Source organism: Muntiacus reevesi, chromosome 22, assembly GCF_963930625.1.
Source record: "Muntiacus reevesi chromosome 22, mMunRee1.1, whole genome shotgun sequence".
Classification (NCBI taxonomy): domain Eukaryota; kingdom Metazoa; phylum Chordata; class Mammalia; order Artiodactyla; family Cervidae; genus Muntiacus; species Muntiacus reevesi.
This window is the reverse complement of record NC_089270.1, coordinates 16,960,752-16,980,977: the sequence shown is the minus strand read 5'-3', so window position 1 is coordinate 16,980,977 and position 20,226 is coordinate 16,960,752. Positions and strand designations below refer to the sequence as shown.

The following is a 20,226-nucleotide window of genomic DNA, read 5'->3' as shown; positions in this document are numbered from 1 at the left end:
CTAGGAAATGAAAAACAGCAACCGATCAAAAATAATACAAGGGTAGTTAGTACTTTTTTTTCTTGTTTTACATCTAAGAATTTCAACTTAGATGTACAGTACTTAATCATCCAAAAAAAAAAAAAAGCTTCACATTATAGCCAGCTCAGTTAAAAACAAAAAAAAAGAAAGAAAATGATTATTTAGATAACCAAAAACGTGGCTGGCTACTTGGAAAACTTTAAAATAACTTTCTATTCAAGCAAAAGGAGTGCATTTTAACTTATAAAACTGGAAATCAGATATACATTTTATTATCTAGCTTACATTGAAAGAAAAGAACACACTCCTCACTTAAAAGTAAATTTTGGATTCAAATATTGGGTTGGCTAAAAATTTCCTTTGGGTTTTTCCATACTACCCTATGGAAAAACCTGAACAAACTTTTTGGACAATCCAACATTTAAGTACACTCACCAATAAGTTAACTGTTCTTGAATAGTTTGCAAAAGGAAAGAAATAATAAACATTTTTAGAGTTTTTACTATTAAATTCCATCTTACTTTGAACTACTGCTCTAGACCAGTCAATATTTGGCAAGCAGAAGGAACTTGGGAGTTTGTTAAAACAGATTGCTGGTCTCCACCTTCCAGAGTATCTGAGTACTGAGTACTCAGAAGATCTGAGTCAGACCAGAGAATCTGCTTTTCCAACAAGTTCCCAAATGATGACAATGTTACTAGTCTGAGCCCCTCACTTTGGGAACCGGTTTTCTAGACTTAGTTCCTTGGGAGGAAACAATCACTGGGATTCAAGAAATTTTAGTGAAATAACGGAACAAATTAATGCTTAAATGAATGAAAGAATGAGAACTGGACAAAGGATAAAATCATATGTAGAACTACCACACTAGATTGCTAGAGACACAAGCACTTCTGTAACTATCTAATCTTTTCAACTGAACACTGTTGGAAATTAGAAATCAATCCACCCAAAGACTTCAAAGAATGGAACTTAACAATATCAGTGGGAGAACTAGATTAAAAAAGAGAGGAAGAAAGAATAAAAATGGTAGTACTGACAACTTGTCTCAAGCAATATTTGCCTCTTCTTTGATTGGCCTAATACTACCAATAGCTGGCTCTGTTAATGATAAGCATCAATGCTTGTCATTGTAGTAGTCTGTGCTACTACTTGTGCAAATGTGCCACCAAGTTTTCCAGTGTTCCTATGAAATGTGGAGGGCAAGCATTATCAGTTGTTAGTGGTTTACCCATCCTAGTATAAGGAGATATACACCCAGCATGTCGGTGTATTTTGGTGCCCTACGAGGAGACAGACTGTCAATGTTGGCAGTTTCTGAAAGTTAGTTTTTTTGGCTATATCCTAACACATTAGCAAGCAGGGGATTTTTGCAGAAACTAACGCCTGTGGCCAGTGATTTGTTATGTAAGTGAATACTGAAACATCTTTGGTCGATAATGTTTGGGTAATAAAAGATGTATTAATACATTTCTGGTTAATAAGCTGTTAAAAATCAGAAATGAGTGGAGAGAAAGGTGTGGGGGCAAATTGAGATAAATACCTTCACTAATATCTTGGCTGTAACCACCATCTGGTTCAATGTCCGAGGGGATCATTATATGCCATGTAGTCATGCGGGCTTCTGCTTCCAGTCCAAATCCATCCACATTGCTAGAAAATTCCAGGCAGTTTAAATTCTATGAAGGAAATTATTGTAGCTGCAAACTGTAATGACTATTACTCTGCAGACACAAGTGAATGCTGGCTCTGTCACAAAGTTCCATTAATGGCAGACAGACACTGGGCAGATTCACAAAACAGGACTTCTAATTTATCACGGAAATGTCATTTTTAAGGAGTGATAACACAAATCCACTTGACTAGATGTAATTAAACTAAATTATAGCATTAAGATGAGCATCTTACTACTTCAGATGCTTTGTGAGGACTATTAACATTTTTACCTAAAAATTACAAAAAGTTCGTTTATGGACATTTTTCTCGTATGTCCACGCTCCCTCTCCCATCTCTCTGAGGTGCTCCAGCAGCAGTGGAATACGTTCAGTTTCCTATGCGCTGTATTCTTTTTGCCCTCTGGGCAATCACACAGGTGAACCCTTTCTTCTGCTATCACTCTTCCTCATTTTCTCGGGACGAATAACTTCCTCCTCAACCAGGTTCAAGTTGTAACTCAGCAGTGTGTCTCTCCCAGGCAGGGGCCACCTGTCACCTGCTCCCCGAGCACCGTGCTTCTAGCAGAGCACTTGGCATCTGACTGGCTGTGCTTACTTACTGATCCTTCCTCCTGGACTGTGAGCTCCAAGACCTGCCACAGGAAGAAATACTCAGATTTCTTCCCAGTCCCTAAGTCAATGCCTGCCCCCCAGAAGACACCAAAGAAATATCTGTCAAAACAATCAATGGAAAAATACGAATTTTACCCATATTGCATTTATTTACTGCATTCCTATCCTTCTACTCCTCTTCACCTCTGACAGCACATATCTAAATTACTTTGAAAGCAAACAGTCTTTCTCAAAGTATATATGCCACGTGATGAACAAAAAAGAAAAGATATAGGAAATTAAAACAAACAAAAAAAATTACTCATTATCTCATAGCAAAAATTCAATACTTGTCTTTTACCTTCTCATGAAATTTTAGGTAAAACTGAGATTACAGAAAAAAAGAAATGTTATCATCAAAAAAATATTAATAAAACAAAGACCAGCTTAAACTGAACCTAAAAGTTACCTCCCAACATGCAGGTTAATGAGGCAGTGAGCCAGGCAGCTGATGAATTCCTGGTCGTGGTTTCCGGGGCCCAGGATCAGGTTCCTGTTGACAGTCAGCACCCTGAGGGAGTCCAGCAGGGCTACTTGCTGCGGGACGGTTTTGTGCGCCCGCGAGAACTGGTAGAGGATGGTCCTGTTGAGGCAGTGATAGACCGCATCCAGTGACAGCCCCTGTGATCTTCTCTTTGACTAGAGATGTGAGAGATACTTGACTTAGTAAAATGGAAAAACGCAAAAACAAAACCCCAAACCCTCTTTTCATTCACATGAACATTTATTAGGTTTACTGTGTACCAGACGCCATGCTGAGTACTGGGGTACCGAGTTATTAACAAAAAATACAGAGCACTTGCTATTATTAGGTTCTGAGCCCAAGAGACACATAAACGTGATGTCAGGAGATGAGTGCTATGTGTAAATAAACCTCGTGGGAAGGAGAGCTGCCAGCCCTCCTGGGAGTGAAGCAGCCTCCCTGAGAACATGAGGGAGTGCCAGCTGGGTAGCGTCTCCTACCCACAAGTTTTGTCAGGGTGATCAGCATGTACTCAAAATTATACACAAAAATTACCTAAAACATTAGCAAAAACTTCATCTGACATTCTACTTCCATCTTACTTGAGAACTTTCCTCTGACTTACATACAAGTTTATTCTTAAATTCTTGGGTGACATGAAAGAACCGCTGCACCACATGCTAACAACACATGATGAGGGTCTTTCCTACTCGCTACATCGTGTGTTGAATGGGATTTGTAGCTTGTGCCAAACCAGGCAAAGACACCTCAGACAGGCACTAAAATGACATTTTGAAAGAAACAGGGCTCCAATGGACTTTGTGAAAATTCAACTGCAAGAAGAGAATACTCCTTTAACAGCAAATCTTCATGCTCTATAAACCTTTCATCATACTGTGAAAATCTATCAAATCCTGTTAACATAAGGTCTTTAAACCAAAGGGAAGTCATCCAGCTATGAGTGCAGCAGAGTGATGTCAGTGGGGAAGACAGTGGGAAGCCCACAGCTGAGAGAAAGAGGACACCAGGCCAGGGGGTAACGGGGAAATGGTTATGATGTAAAGGTTTCATTCACTTTTAATAAGCTGAGCTTCACATTAAACATCAACATTCATTATCTTATTAGTTACACTTATTTCCAACAATTTTGACACCCAAGGAAAAGTTTCTCAATAGGAAGACATGTACTCTACAGCTAATATGACAATGGATTACCTGTGCAATTAGTTGAATTATAAAATCTATAAGAAGTTTAGATTCTTTGTTGAACATGCCTTGCCAAAGCTTGTCCACCACACGTTGTGTGAAATAAAACACATTGTTCACCAATACCTGGTAGCTTCCTCCACTGGTGATAGGAAGAGATGCATCTTCTCCTAAATTCCAATAGGAAAAAAAATGTCTAAGAAAATGGATATCAACCAGACAGAGACCAGACCCTTAAACAAGTCAGGCTAAGGAAAAATGAGTACACCTACTATAATCAGAAATAAGACTAGTAACTCTTATGGACCACTTGAAGCAAAATGATGTTCATGGCCAGAAGTCATAAATGTTGAAAGAGATACTTTCTACAGGACAAAAGTGTTATGGATGGAGACTGTGAACTTTCTCACTACCTTAAGACAGTCTGTGATAAGAAAACAGTTCTTCAACTTAAACTCAGTGACAGATGGCCCCCCTTTGAGAGAAAAATTGTCAGTTTATTAGCTGTATATTGATTATGTGTAACTAATAAAGGATAAAACAAACCATCAAACAAAACTCGCTCTTTTTGAATATACCTTTAAGCAGAATGAGGTAATTTTGGCAGAAGAGAGGTCCCGAGGAATTGGGAATAATCAGTGGTGGGGGTGCCAAGGGGTACCTTTGTTCCCTCCAGGATCCTCATCAGCTCTGTGTTTCTTCCATAGCTGCCCCGGGGTCTTCAGTGTACCTGCTGTGTACATAATGCCTCAAGGCTAATCCTCCTGGCTCCGCTTCCAACAGAGAACCATCTCTTTAAGCCCCTCTTTTCTAGAAATTGGGAGCTTTTACTGACTGCCATTATCATTCCTGCCTAACTCTAAATTACTACATGATGCAAAACTTTTCATTGTGTGTCTTTATGTAGTAAAACTGATACTACATAAAGATTCCCAAGTGATAAAAACAAATACAAAAGTGTGACTTTACACCATGTTGCATGTTATGACAAAACTAAGGATTTTCTTGGCAAATTTACTTTATAAAAAAATGATAAGGTAATAGCATGGAGGTTCTATGATTTATATAATTACCAGAAATTCAAGTAGCAAATACGCTAAATCAGTACTTTTCCTCCTCTTTTCAATTTTATCAGTTTTACATATGTTAATTCCACTGTTTTATAGATTTAACTGGATAAAGACATACAGAAACACATTCTAATGTGCTTTGAATTTATGTCCTAAAAACCATTCCAAAGAATAACATAGATACCCATGACACAATAATTCCACCTGAGGTATATACTCAACCGATATATATTAAAGATTATACACACATGTGGCCCCTATAAGAACACTGATAGCAGTTTTCTTTCTAATTGTCTCCAGCTAGAAACTATTGAATGTCCATCAACAACAAATTGGATAAATTTATATATTCATATAATAGGACATTACACAGAAATGAAAATAAATGGACTCCTGCCACATGCAACTATGAGGATTAATCTCATGAACAAATTATTGAGCATAAAAAGCCAGACTAAAGAGAACACACGTTGTATGATCCTGTGTGGATACGGTTCAAGGATAGGTGAAATAAATCTGCTATTTTAGAAGTTGAGGCAGTGACTCAGAGACTAGTAATTGGGTCAAGGAAGAGGGGAGTTTCTGTGGGTGCTGGTAGAGCATTTCTATTAAATTGTTCTTACAGAGGCATATTATCTGGGTGGTCCGTTCACAGAATGCTACATTTATAATTTGTTTGTTTGTAACTATACTACAATAAGTTAATTTTTTAAAAGTATTAGCTAATTTATAAAAAAAAAGAGCCTGTTCACATAATATGGGTTTAAAAACACTTTTTTCTCTCTCCTTGTCCCCTTCCTGCCAGCTCTGAATGTACGAAAATGGACAAGCAGCTTAAGTAATCCCTGTTGCTGATCATTAAGGCCCAGGTTCAAAGGAAAATACCAATACGATGGGAAAATGCACAGGAAAGAAGGAAAAAGATGAAGTTAAAAAAGTGGTATACTTGGAGTTTAAATAGAGAAGGGAAGTGATTACCAGTATTTTTTAACAAAGTGAAGATAACATAATATTACCCAGTAAAACATCAGCTGCAAGCAAATGATCCATCACACTATCCAAAATGTAAGTCTGAAATTCTTTTTGCTGAGTTCTTGTCGATCTCTCAGGGGAAGCCTAAATAATAAATTTTAGAATTAGAAACAGAACCAATTCAATGAATGTAAGGCTCAACCATACTTACATTACCATAGTCATATTAAAAAAAACCCTACTGGTAAGTAATAAAATATGTCATGAGGGATGGTATGTATGTGTATACTCTATTTTTCTGATCACAGATTAAAAAAAAAAAAAAACTGAACAGGCATATTGTCTTCTGAATCCATTCCTCCAAAAACAGTATTCTCAACATTTTGAGTATTTAATAAAATTTTCATACTTATTATTATAATCTCACTTTCAAAAGAAGTCAGGCAGTTTTTAATGATATACAGGTAAAATAAATCATAAGGCCATGTAAACAAACACAAAAGCTCAGGAATCTAGCAACTAAGAAGGTAAAAGTCGATGGGGATGGGAATATTTCTATCAAAAATTAATTAAGCACAAAATTTCGCTTTGAGCTTCCTAGGGTCAAGGAGGGGAAATTTATTATCTATAAAATATTTTTTAAAAACCACACTAGTTAGCCAACAAGGATGTTTTCCTAGATGGTTCTGAAAAGAATGTTCTCTGTGGGTTTTTTTTATAAAGAGGACAATGAACAACTCAATAGGTAATACCTTTGATAATGGTTTCATATAGTACAAAGATGGTTTTTGAAATTACTGTGAATAAAAGCTTAGGGCATAAAGTTAAACTATAGTTCTCTGATGGCATTTCTCTAGGTAATTAACGTACAATCCAGGTGCATAACTTTCAGGTCTCTAACCCGAGAGGTGGCAAAGTGTTGGGAACACAGGGATGAAAGGGAGGAGAGATCCTTTTGTCATTCTCTCAAATGTCAGTCCTGTTGGCTGGCTTTGGACAGGAGGTAGACACTGAACCATTCAATAAACTGACATGGAGTTGTTTCTTAAAAAGAGATCTGGATTTGCAGCTATCCGTGATGCTTAGACAGTGAAATTAAAGACTCTATCTCTTCTCTCACAGACTGGTCCGGGACTATGTTTATAACCATGACACGAAAGTGGGCTACGGAACACTGTTTTGCTTTATGTATTTAAAATTAAAATATGCTCTACTGGGAGAAATAACCCGCTTCTTTCTATTCTGATTTTCAAAGTGGTCCTGATAAAGGTTTTTAAAAAAGTAGTTAAAATCGGAATTGAGATCAAAGATATTATTCTAAGGATTCAAAAACCAACCAAAGTTTTAACAAATGTTTCTCTGTTTTTGTGCTAAAACACATTTATCCAGTTTTAAAATAACAAAATATGGGCCAAGTAACAGTTAAAATAATATTAGTGCTTAGGAGTTTGGTTTGGCATGAAACTAATCTGGGAAAAAGTAAAGGTCATGTCATGTTGTTTTTAATCTTAATCCATTTTCCTGTGCAGCTGAACAGACAGCAGGGGAGCTGGGGCCAAGGCCAGCCCATTCCTCAGGCTGAGAGGCCGTGGAGACCTGACCCCTGCCAAGGAAGGGAAACTAAAGACACTGAAGTGATAAGCAGAAGATTGATGAGTCTATGAGGACTATCTTTTAATCAGATGAGAGGCCATTCACAGTGGGATTTTAATACCCCTGAAGTCAGCAATACTTATTCAGGATTATCATCAACTCAGTGTGGCCAATGAAAAAGTAAGAGTGAGTAGGGTTTATACAGTCTCAATTAACAAGAGAAAGTTTTGGAGTCTGTAAAACAGGGAACATGATACAAAGAGAAGTAGCTTGATCTGTCAACAATATTTTTACTTCATTAAAAAGTATTCTATTAGGATTTAAGGCTGGCTCAATCACCACTAGGGCTTCCCAGGTGGCGCTAGTGGTAAAGAATCTGCCTGCCAAAGCAGGAGACAAAAGAGACACAGGTTCCATCCCTGGGTCTGAAGGAGGATCCTTCAGACTCTGGAGGAGGAAATGCTAACCCACTCCAGGATTCTTGTCTGGAAAATCCCATGGACAGAGGAGCTTGGCGGGCTACAGTCAATGGGCCGCAAAGAGTTGAACACAGCTGAGCAACTGAGAACAGTCACCAAAAGGTATTTAATTGTCTGCTCACTGAAGCTCTGTCATGAGTGATCATGACCCAGAATTAACTCTGTTCTTGGCTCTAATCTCTAAGTTTGAATGTTCTTGCTGAGCCTCACAGTAGCCCAACTTTGAAGGACTTAAGACTTTGTGAGTGCATGCATAGTTCTCTCCGCTTTTTTTTTTTTAAACAATTCACTGGACACAATTATGTACCAGACACAGTGCTGAGTTTTATGTGCCTTATCTCATTCTGCAAAATATCCTTGTGAAGTAGATGCTATCATCTGCACTTTTGAGATGAGGTAACTGAGGCTTAGAGAGGTTATAAGTCAGTTGGTCAAGTCAAAACTAGGTTTCAAAGCTGTTACCTTGAGGCCAAAGTTCACTGCTTCACTTGCCCTACTCCTCCAGCCCTACTGAAAATTTCCAAATTGAAGTTAACAGATATACAATGACCTCTCTGTCATGGTTTTCCAGTTAAGCCTGGTTGGCTCACCAGACAACCAGGATGAGTTCAGTGCAGAACGAAGTGAGGATAAGCACTGTGGTCTGCTCTGGCCTCTGGCTGTCAGATCTATCTTCCCAGAGGAAACACAAAGCCAGCCAATAACATCTGTCTTCAAAGAATCAAAGCCCCCCTTTTGAGGCCTGGGGACGCCAAGCAGTATCTTCCTGGACGCAGGCCAGGCAGCCCACGTGCGTCTGCGGCCCACGGCTGAGAGCACTGTGGCTAGGCGAGGAAGGCCTTGAGTGTTCCATACGGAATCTGTAATGGGCTGGAGCCATCAAAGAAGAGGATCTTGAGCTTTGTCATCCTGACTGCAGTGTTCCTCTTCACTGGCTTCTCTTCTCTCAGGTATTTTGTAACAGTGCCTGCCCACTTTTCCACTTTACAGGGGGTGGGGGTGGGGGTGTTGTGTATTGCTCTGCAGTCACATGGCTTTCACTCTGATGTGAATGGGTGGGGGGCGGTCTTTAAGAAGATGGCAGGAGCAGAAAACAGTGAACTCCTCCGCTTCACTATCTTTCTGTCCTTTAGTTCTGTATGAGTACTTTATGATCTGTTCTCAAGTACTTTCCTTCCATGGCCACATGCAACAAATTCATGTGGCCCTTCATGAGACCTGGTGGTTCAGATAATAAAGAATCTGTCTGCAATGCCCAAGACTCGAGTTTGATCCCTGGATCAGGAAGATCCCCTGGAGGAGGGCAAGGCAACACACTCCAGTATTCTGGCCTGGAGACTCCCATAGATAGAGGGGCCTGGCAGGCTACAGTCTATGGGGTTGCACAAGAGTTGGACACGACTGAGCGACTCACACTTCCACTTTCTCCACGAGATGCCTGGTGGTGACAGTGGAGGACGCTGGGGAAGACGAGGCAGGGAGAGCAGCTGGAGGCCAGGTACAAGCCAACAAAGGCCACTTGGTTTCTGAGTAAGTCTTACGTGCCAGGCACTGTGTTACGAATCTTAAAGGGATCATCTTATTTAATTTTCACTATGGTCCTCAGAGACAGATTCTTTTTGTGTGTTCCAACAAAACTTTATTTATAAAGGCAGGCTAGATTTGACCCACGGGATACAGCTTGCAGACTAGGAAGTGCTTCCTAAATGTTAACGTGTGCACAAATCACCTGGGAATCTCGTATACTATTTTAAAGGTGGGCAAACTGGAAGGGATGAAGAGAACTGAGCTGAGTCAAGGTTACACAGCTAAAAGCAGCATGTTTAATTTCTCAAAATAGTTTGGCTGGGTGATTTACCTATTTATTTATTTAACTCATGCAGCAATTACCTAGGGGATAGTATATAATATCATTCTTCAGTGAATGAATTTGGCTCGGTGAGATTAAAATGTTTACATATAATAAACATCAGGGCCAGAATTCAAACCAGGCTATGCTATAACACCACACTGCCTCCCTTGTATTTGACCTGACTCACACTATAGCCAGTCTACATGAATGCAGATCTTTTATCTTTCTAGACTGCTAATAAAGATAATTTCACATATTCTTTCGTAGATGTAGTGAAATAAGTAGATACTCTTGTGATGAAATCCCAAATAATCTTAAGACTGAAAATATCCTGGCATGAGCATATCAGACTGAAAATTAGTTGGTTCAAACCCCTTCTTCCATAAAGGTAAATGGCAAGTGTACAGTATAATCCTCTTCTTGAACTTCTTCAGAGATAAAGATTCCACAATCATAACATTAAAAATCATATGACTGTAACTTATTTCTTCACACTATAGGAAAACATGGAGTGCAATATCCTTTTCACTATTTTTTGTATGTGTATTCTTTGTGTGTTAGATTTGAAGCATAAATTTTAAGAAGTATAATTTTTTTCTCTGTAAAGGTCTTATGATTTTTTTAAAAGAAAAAATTTATTTATTTGGCTGCACCAGGTCTTAACTGTGGCATACAGAATCTAGTTCTATGTATGACCAGGTCAGACCTGGGTACCCTGCATTAGGAATACAGAATTTTGGCCACTAGAACACCAGGGAAGTCCCTAAAAGCATGTATTTTTAAAAGCAAATTTATGTATCTTTTATTAGATAGTATTATATCTTGTTTGGGAAAGGCCAGGGATGTAGTTGTAGTTAAATGATTCAAAATTACTTAAAGAGCATATCAAGACACTGAGCTAATTTTGTGACAGATAAAAGGATACATGAAAGTTGGTCTCTAACTTTAAGGAGCTAATGATCTATTTGGGAAATTCAATCTTGACACTCTGGTTCTTCCTAAAACGTGATTCTACCACCCCTAACACCCTAATGCAATCAGATACAATTCCAATATAGGGCAAATTGTGACTACAATAATGAGAATGTTACCTCGAAGTTAATACATGCCATATCAAGCTTTCCTCACTGAAAAATACAGAAAAAATTAATAAGAGACAATTACATAATTTATCAACTGCTAGTTAGTTAGCTATTAGGATTCCTACAAGAGTGATAGCAGAGTACATCATAAGAAACTCTGGGCTGGCTGAAGCACAGCTGGAATCAGGGTTGCTGGGACAAATATCAATAACCTCAGATATGCAGATGACACCACCCTTATGGCAAAAAGTGAAGAACAACTAAAGAGCCTCTTGATGAAAGTGAAAGCGGAGAGTGAAAAAGTTGGCTTAAAGCTCAACATTCAGAAAACACAGGTCATGGCATCTGGTCCTATCACTTCATGGCAAATAGATGAGGAAACAGTGGAAACTGGATGACTATTTTTTTGGGCTCCAAAATCACTGCAGATGGTGCCTGTAGCCATGAAATTAAAAGATGCTTACTCCTTGGAAGGAAAGTTATGACCAACCTAGACAGCATATTAAAAAGCAGAGATATTACTTTGCTGACAAACGTCCGTCTAGTCAAGGCTATGGTTTTTCCAGTAATCATGTATGGATGTGAGCTGGACTATAAAGAAAGCTGAGTGCCGAAGAATTGATGCTTTTGAACTGTGGTGTTGGAGAAGACTCTTGAGAGTCCCTTGGACAGCAAGGAGATCCAACCAGTCCATCCTAAAGGAAATCAGTCCTGAATATTCATTGGAAGGACTGATGCTGAAGCTGAAACTCCAAAACTTTGGCCACCTGGTGCAAAGAGCTGACTCATTTGAAAAGACCCTGATGCTGGGAAAGATTGAGGGCAGGAGAAGGGGACGACAGAGGATGGGGCGGTTGGATGGCATCACCGACTCAATGGACATGAGCTTGGGAGTTGGTGATGGACAGGGAGGCCTGGCGTGCTGCAGTTCATGGGGTCACAAAAAGTTGGACACGACTGAGCAACTGAACTGAACTAACAAGACTGATAAGTGTTATTACTGGATATATGCACTTACCCCATTTCTACTATGTATGTGTATCTTATTTTTTGGCTCAGTTATGCTTTCTAATACCTCTTCTGAACTTTATTCTGTTATTTCATGATAAAATTTTATTTTGCACAAAATGCTTCACATTCTTACCCCAGACACTAAAATATTAGCCATCTCTTTTCTTATTTTTAGTTTCCAAAGAAGACAAGTTCTACCAGGCATGCTTGTCCCCATGAATTATTGATGAAATCAATTATTTTCTTGCCAATATTAAACACTGCAGCCCTGGTTAAGACACTTAGCATGACTGTTATCTAAATTATACTAGTGATTTATTTTAATAGATCAAGCTGAGATATTTCTACATGAATAAGATAAAACATCTGCTGGAGTTTTAAGGTTTCAAATAAAAAATTAACTGTTTTCTCTTCACCACTAGAGGGAGAAGAGAAAGTGCAGGGTCAGTTGTCAAACAATTGTCAGCAGCATGCAGGAAGTTTTTCAGAGAGAAAAGCAGTTAGTCTTTTGCGCTGAAATCTTTCACGAAACACTATTTTCAGAGCCCTTGCATGTACTGCTTGACCCTGTTTAACATGCATTGGCCAAAAGAATGAATGAATAAACAACTAATTATATCTTAGATTACCTTCTGTGATTTTTAAATTTCTCTTTGAGATTTTCTTATATGAACATTTGGTTTTCAGGGATGGTCAACTTCTAGAGCCAGTAGCACTTAGGGTTTGTTTTATGAAACATCAGCTAGTTCTTATCAAGAGAATAAGCAAGTTCAAGGACTAAACGTTTGTGTCCCCTCCCCTCAAATTCGTAAGCTATGCCCTAACCCTCAATGTGATGATATTATAAGGTAGGGCTTTCTGGAGGTAAATAGGTTTAGATGAGCCATGATGCATGCAAGCTTAGTTGCTAAGTCATGTCCGACTCTTTGCGACTCCATGGACTGTAGCCCTCCAGGCTCCTCTGTCCATGGGGATTCTCCAGGCAAAAATACTGGAGTGGGTTGCCATTTCCTTCTCCACGGGACCTTCCAGATTTGGGGAGTGAACCCACGTCTCCTGGGTCTCTTGCATGGGCAGGCAGATTCTTTACCACTGAGCCACCTGGGAAGCCCTGAGAAGCCACCCGGGAAGCTCTGGGAAGGCCATGAGGGTGGATCCCCCATGAGGGGACTCAGACCCTTATAAGAAGATGAAGAACACCTGAGCTCTTTCTCTGCCCTGTGAGAGCAGGGCAGCCATCGATAAGCTAGGAAGAGGGCCCTCGCCATGACCGGACCAAGCTGGTGGCAGCCTTATGTCAGACTTCTCAGAACTTCTCACACTTCTAAAACTGTGAGAAATAACTGCCTGCCATTGAAGTCACCCAGTTTTGGGTAGTTTGTTATAGCAGCCTAAACTTAGATACCAAGCAACCTACACATTTGCTGCCTTGAGGAAAAACTTAAGAAGTGCATTTTGAGCACCATGTTTTGAGCCTTGACGGCACTAAAAGCTGTAATACCGGAAGCGATACATAAGACTGAAGCAGGGAGCTAACAAGCTGAGGAGACAACGCTGCTCTGTGAGACTAGGGGGGAAGCAGCTGGTACACGAGCGTCCCTGAGCCAAACCCAGCCTACGGTAGTTCTTGTACAGAAAGTTTTATCGGAACACAGCCAGGCCCACTCATTTATGTATTGTCTGTGGCTGCTTTTCTAACTGGAATGGTAGGTTAATTAGTTGTTAGAGACTGTACGGCCCATAAACCTAAAAATATTTGCTATTTGGCCCCTTACAGGAAAAGTCTGTCAATTCCTGGTCTAGGGAAAGGGCAATAAAGGACTGAATTAAGGACATGCAGGGACTTAGCTGGTGGTGCAGTGGTTAAGACTTCACCTTCCATCGGAGAGGGTGTGGGTTCAATCCCTGGTCAGGGAGCTAAGACCCCCACATGTCTTCTAGTCAAAAACCCAAAATATAAAACAGAAGCAAAACTGTCATAAATTCAATAAGACTTTAAAAATTGTTCACATTAAAAAAATCTTTAAGAAAAAAGGACATGCCAAGGGGAACAGAAAGAAGAGAAACAAATCGATAGTATATACATTAGCACACTTGGGATTAAAAAATTCCCATAGCCCATGATATGTTCTGCCTTTATGACCCAGAGGAATTAGAAATCTGAAAGGTATTTGGCATAAAACTTGCTTGGCTATTAATGCTCTCACTATAAAAACAATTTAAGAGGTGTAAATGCATCTCTTTGTCTTTACCTCCAACAAAAGATCAATCAGTGGAGTCTGCTTGCTGGCAGGAGTAAGACAGAGGTTGTCTATTATTAAGACCCGCATGAAGTCGAAAACAAACTTCTTAGCTGGGTGATTGGTCAGGTATGTCTTGACGCCCACGTTGCAGTACTCTGATTGGCTTCTGTTCATCCCTGTGTCTGCTGCAAAGGCTTTAAATTCTTCTGCTGGAGATCCAACTTCATCATCGAGATCAGTCACCTAATAAAATCAAGAGGAAACGTACCCTAGTCACATTCGATTTCATTTGACATTTTTACTTCCATGTTTCCTAAAAACCAAACTGTAGCACCAACAGCATTTTGCTTCAGCACTAACCTCCTATGAAGCTATTCAACACATCGCATAGTTCACTTGGCTTTACTCATACACTCCTCTATCAGGGTGGTAATTGGGCACCATAGGTCATGATTACTCAATACATTCTTTCAAATATCAAGCTACTGACTGGCCGCTAACCATATAACTGCTTTATGCTGAATTTTTATCTCTACTGTGGATAACTGCACTTGAAATAAATTAAATAATAAAACGAGAAGGACTATTTTATGTGCACATAGAAGCCAAGTGTTACAGAATTTCAGATAAAGATCTGGCATACTAATGACTGTAGCTAAGGGCTGATCTACTTTTTAGTTTAAAAAAACAAGCAAATAAATGAAACAAAACAACAACAAAACTAGTACCAATTTTGAGCCAACAGAAAAAAAAAGGTTAAGAAGACAGATTACAAGATGCTGACAAAGAAAAAACACTGTGATATTACTAAATTCCTGTTTTTACCAAAAATGTGGATTTTAAAGTTATGAACAAGCCACAGCATTAAGGCCATGTGCTATACTTGTTCTCCTAAAAGTCTCCACAATTTTTAGCATGAGTATTTATTTCATCTTTTTACATGAAGAAAATTAGTATGAGGAAGGTACTTTATTCCAGGGTGTAGAGTAAGTAGTAGAAAAAGGAGGAAACATCTTGAAATTCTGAAGTTCGATGGGGGAATAACTGTCTTTTGGGTTTGTTTTAAAGGACAAAATATCTATACGGTACATGTATTAGCTGCTCAGTCATGTCCGACTCTGCGATCTCAATGACTGTAGCCCACTGTAGCCTGCCAGGCTATTCTGTCCATGGGATTCTACAGGTAAGAATACTGGAGTGGGTTGCCATTTCCTTCTCCAGGGGATCTTCCTGACCTAGAGACAGAACCTAGGTCTTCTGCATTGCAGGCAGATTCTTTACTATCTGAGCCACCATGGAAGCCCATATGATATATGAGTAGTCTAATAACTTTCTACTAAGTTAGTGCAAAATAATGAAAAATAACAGTTGAACAAAATGGAAAAAGTTGAACAGAAAGGACAAGCATGCATTTTATTTCTTAAAAAGACAACCAAATCCTGTAATTAGTTTGTAAAGACTAAATCCAGGAGATGCCGAATTCCTGAGATAAATGAAGTGGAAATAAATTTGGTCCTATTAGAGCTCTGTAATCTGAGTTCACAACACTACAGCTATAGTCACATATAGTAAGAAATGGAGCAAAAGCTACATGAAGAGGAAAGTCACTCATAAGAGACTTACAAAAATATGGTAAATAAAAACAGGAAGTAGCGTTCACTGCTGAAATTTTAGGGGAAGGCAGAAAAAGGGTGTGTCTGGAGCCAGACACCAGATAATGATGCAAGAGGTGGAGCAGAAAGTTACAAAACTATAACTTAGTCAGAAGCTTAAAAGACTGGCCAAAAAAAAAAAAATCTGCTAATGACTGGAGCAGACTAACTCCAGTTTTGACACTCCCCCCCCTCCTACCATCTCTGAATAAGGGCGGATGTTGAAGGGGAAGACCGAGGCTGCCAGCGCGCACAGGAAGTCGGGGTTCATCCACATGGAGGCCAGGTCCGGGACGTTGTGGTACAAGTATCTGAAGAACTGCATCAGGGTCACAGGGTACTCCCGGAGCCAAGAGCCCTCCTCTTCTGACTGCCAAGGCTGCCGGGGACAGGAGAGGAGACAGCTCGTTAGAGACACTGACACTGCTACAAATGACCCACTGCTCTTCCAAAACCTGAGATATCGATGGTCCCGAACTCTCATGAACCATACACAGGGTAAACAGAGGCCGACAAATCGGAAATAAGCTAAAACAAAGGCAACACCCCGAGAAACTGAGAGGATGTTTCTCCATTCACTAGGGTACTCACACCGGGCTTCTCTGATAGCTCAGATGGTAAAGAATCTGCCTGCAGTGCAGGAGACCAGGGTTCAATCCCTGGGTCGGAAGATCCGCTGGAGAAGGGAATGGCAACCCACTCCAGTATTCATGCCTGGAGAATCCCATGGACAGAAGAGCCTGGTGGGCTACAGTCCATGGGGTTGCAAAGGGTCAGATACAACTGAACAGCTAACACTGGATTGGGGTACTCACAGCTCAGTAACTGGAGTCAATGGTTTTGATTATTCAGTGTTATCAGCATGAATGTGGTGGGTGCCAACAGTGGCTATATTACCATCAAAGTTGCCCCATCCTCCACTGTGCCAGAGAGTAAGGAGTAAGATAAAATGGGGAAGTTACTTCACCTTTTGAGTCTCACACTGTCATGTAAAAAATGAGAACAGTGTTCTTAACCATTATGCAACTGTGATACTGTGATTTATAATAAGAAATATATATTTAGTCTTTGTCCCATTTCAAGCACAGAGATCCTCAAACTCTTGGCATTTCCTAACTGATAAGAGTCATAAATGTGTCTTTTTGTTCAAGATGGTGGTGGTGGTTTAGTAGCTATTCTCTCATTTCTCAAGACCAGCATTCCACGTGGGGACAAACTTGCAGGATTATGTCTTAACTTGTGTTATATCCAACTTTTGTGACCCTAAGGACTGTAGCCTGCCAGGCTCCTCTGTCCATGGGATTTCCCAAGGCAAAATACTGGATTGAAGTGCCATTTCATCCTCCATTTGTTCATTATAAGGAACCCTTTTCAACCACACGTGAGTTTAGGTTGATGGGTTCTTGCCAGGGGAACCAACCATGTGATTAGAAGGTTGGAAATTAACCCAACCTGCTCCTCCACAGCCTCCAGGGAGAAAGAGTTCAATCACCAGTGACCAATGACTTTAATTAATCATGTCTATGTAATGAAGGCTCCATAAAAAATCAGATCTATGGGGTTCAGAGAGCTTCTGGACTGGTGGACACATGGAGGTGGCTGGGAGAAAGGCAGGTCAGAGAGGGCATGGAGCTCCATTTCCTTCCGCACCTTGCTATATGCCTCTCTTCCAGCTGGCTGTTCTGGAGTTACCTTTTGTAATAAACTGGTAATCTGGGAAGTAAAATGCTTTCCTGAGACATGGGACCCTGTGATCTGTAACTGCTGACTCAGAAGCACAGGTAACAACCTGAACTTGTGACTGGCACTAGAAGGGGCAGGATTGGTGGTGGGGGGCAGGGGAGTATCTTAAGAGACTGAGCCCTTAATCTGTGGAACTGGATGCTATATCCAGGCAGACAGTGTCAGAACTGGACTGAATGGTGGGGCACCCTTCTACATTCTTGGTGACCTCAAGTGTCAGAAGTAAAGCAGTGCTACAGTAGAAGACTAAGTAAGAGACACACAGGAGTTTTCTTCTCCTTAAAAGCATTACCACAATAACAATGATGATGCTAAAAAATTTAAGACGACTCTATCTAAAGAAAGTTTATCTTCCGATACTTGCTCAAAGAGTCTTTTTTCTCAGCTTAGATTTTTGTAATTGTTTATGAATGAAAACCAAAACCAGAATCCCAAAGCATTCTAAATGAATACATTTAATAGCAATGTTCTTTTCTTAGATTGCAGAAGAACAGTTTTGACTAAAATCACATTTGTCAGGTACTCATAATCGAAAGTCTAGTTAATAATTCCTCTTACAATGTGATCCTAAATTTTGTAAAAAAAAAAAAAATTAAATCATTATTCACAGCATTCCTATGAGAGATAGGAACATAAATTTTGTCATTTACTCTTTCAATGCTTCATATCTAAGTTAGAAATAACTAAAATAGAAAACGAAAGCACAAAGTAAAACTTGCACTGATAACATTTTAAGCCTCTAAATAGAGGTGACTGTATAATTTCAAATAACATATTGTTGCAACTTCATGTAATACAGTATATTCTATAAATGTATACACTGAAATTTGTATTTTATAGCATTAACAGCATCAGTTAACACTTAATAAAGCTTGTATTCTATGCCAGGTACACTTGTAAGCACTCTGTGTACATACTAACTCATAAGTCCTCACAAGAGTCCTAAGAGGTAACTTTTATCCTCATTATCGTTTCATACATAAGGAAACTGAGGCACATGAGGTCAGTATGTCCAGAGGATCAGAGCTGGGATGCTGAATCCAGCTCCTGAGTTCAGGATCTTAACAACCGCACAGTCTGTCCTTACACCAAATGTAACAAAACAGGGGGTGAGGTTCCAGAGACCACGCAGTAAATAAAGACCCCGGGTACCAGAGGATCCCTCTGCTATAAAGGAACCCCAGGCAGGAGGAGTTACCGACAGGCGTCAGTCCCTGGGACTTACTGAGTTCAGCATGCTTCGGAGCATGCCCAGTAGCAAAAAGGCAGCCTCCGTGCACACGTTGTGGATGGATGCCACCACGGCCCCGCTGGAGGCAGGAACGCCGAAGATAAAGGTCCAGATGGAGTCCAGGTCAAACTGCGGGGGAGAAGTGAGTCAGGGCGCGGCACCGTCAGCTCTCTCGGGAGAGACCCTCGCACGTGCTCATGTTCTAAAGTTGCTTTGAAATTAGTTTCCTTCAAAGCGAGCAATGAAGAAGAGGTAGAGACTTAACGCTCTTCCCTCCTATGTTTTAAAACTCATATTTACAAGACAAAGTGAACCTTATGCATCAGTGTCCTAGGTATTTATGTTAAAAACATCCTTTTCTTTTTTTTTCCTAAGGAAAACAAACAAAGATGCTTGCTAATTAGCTAGGTGATGAAATTAAAGAACTAATGGCTTTAAGTAGGATCTCTTCAAAAAGCACAGTGAACTTATTCCCCACACTCCATTCTCAGCCATGTTCTAATTCACTTTTAGATTACATATACATTAAGATGTGCCCAAATAAAAAACAGTTTGAGGAGATTTATTCATAGTAGTTTTATATAACACTTTGACCATGGTGTCATGCTTATTTTGAAAATTATATAACCAAACTCTGCTTTGCTCAGACATCTCTATTGTAATTTAATGTAAAGGTACAGACTAGTGTTTTCATTTGAAAGGTCTTGTCGATTACTACAGCTGATTTGAATAACATCTTGGGATTATTATGGAAGTGTAATTGAGTTTAAGACTAAATTCCTACATCTCTGCAATGCTACAGACATAAGCTATATACAGATATCCACATAGTCTTAAGTTAGAAAAGCAGGTTAAAGCCTTACTGTTTTCCTAATGTGAACATTATCTATCATTAAGAATTTAAAAACGCTTTTCTAATCAGAACTTGCACTAAAAATCCTTTCATACCTACCCAATTAATTTGTGGAATGCACATTACTTTGTTTTTAATTCTACAGAAATTAAATTATATTTCTAGATAAAAATCACATAACTAGAATTCTTTTGATTACCATTAAAGTATCATCCAAAATCTTCCCACGTATATAATCACACAGAATAATCATAAAGAGGAAAAGAACAACAGGAACACAGAACTTCTTTTTGGGAAATTTTTCTATAGTATTTTCAGATTTCTATGACCCCAATCAAATTCCAAATGTGAGATAGGGATGGAACCAGTTGGTTTTTACTGTGATGAACTCATCACCCTCCAGTGACTTTTTGGCAAATGTAATTACA

The 20,226-nt window shown here is 39.5% G+C and overlaps 1 protein-coding gene across 4 annotated transcripts in view; it reads right to left on the bottom strand.

The window, feature by feature from the left end:
* The window catches only part of WDFY3 (WD repeat and FYVE domain containing 3), a 270,313-nt gene that overhangs the window by 62,225 nt on the left and 187,862 nt on the right, over positions 1 to 20,226 (bottom strand). For all 4 annotated transcript variants that reach the window (XM_065914495.1, XM_065914492.1, XM_065914493.1 and 1 more), the window contains 7 exons: positions 18,940 to 19,074; positions 16,171 to 16,350; positions 14,329 to 14,562; positions 6,104 to 6,203; positions 4,027 to 4,187; positions 2,758 to 2,987; positions 1,565 to 1,674 (listed from right to left, as the gene is read on the bottom strand). In XM_065914495.1, coding sequence (XP_065770567.1) covers positions 1,565 to 1,674; positions 2,758 to 2,987; positions 4,027 to 4,187; positions 6,104 to 6,203; positions 14,329 to 14,562; positions 16,171 to 16,350; positions 18,940 to 19,074 — 1,150 coding nt within the window. The remainder of the gene's footprint in view (positions 1 to 1,564; positions 1,675 to 2,757; positions 2,988 to 4,026; positions 4,188 to 6,103; positions 6,204 to 14,328; positions 14,563 to 16,170; positions 16,351 to 18,939; positions 19,075 to 20,226) is intronic.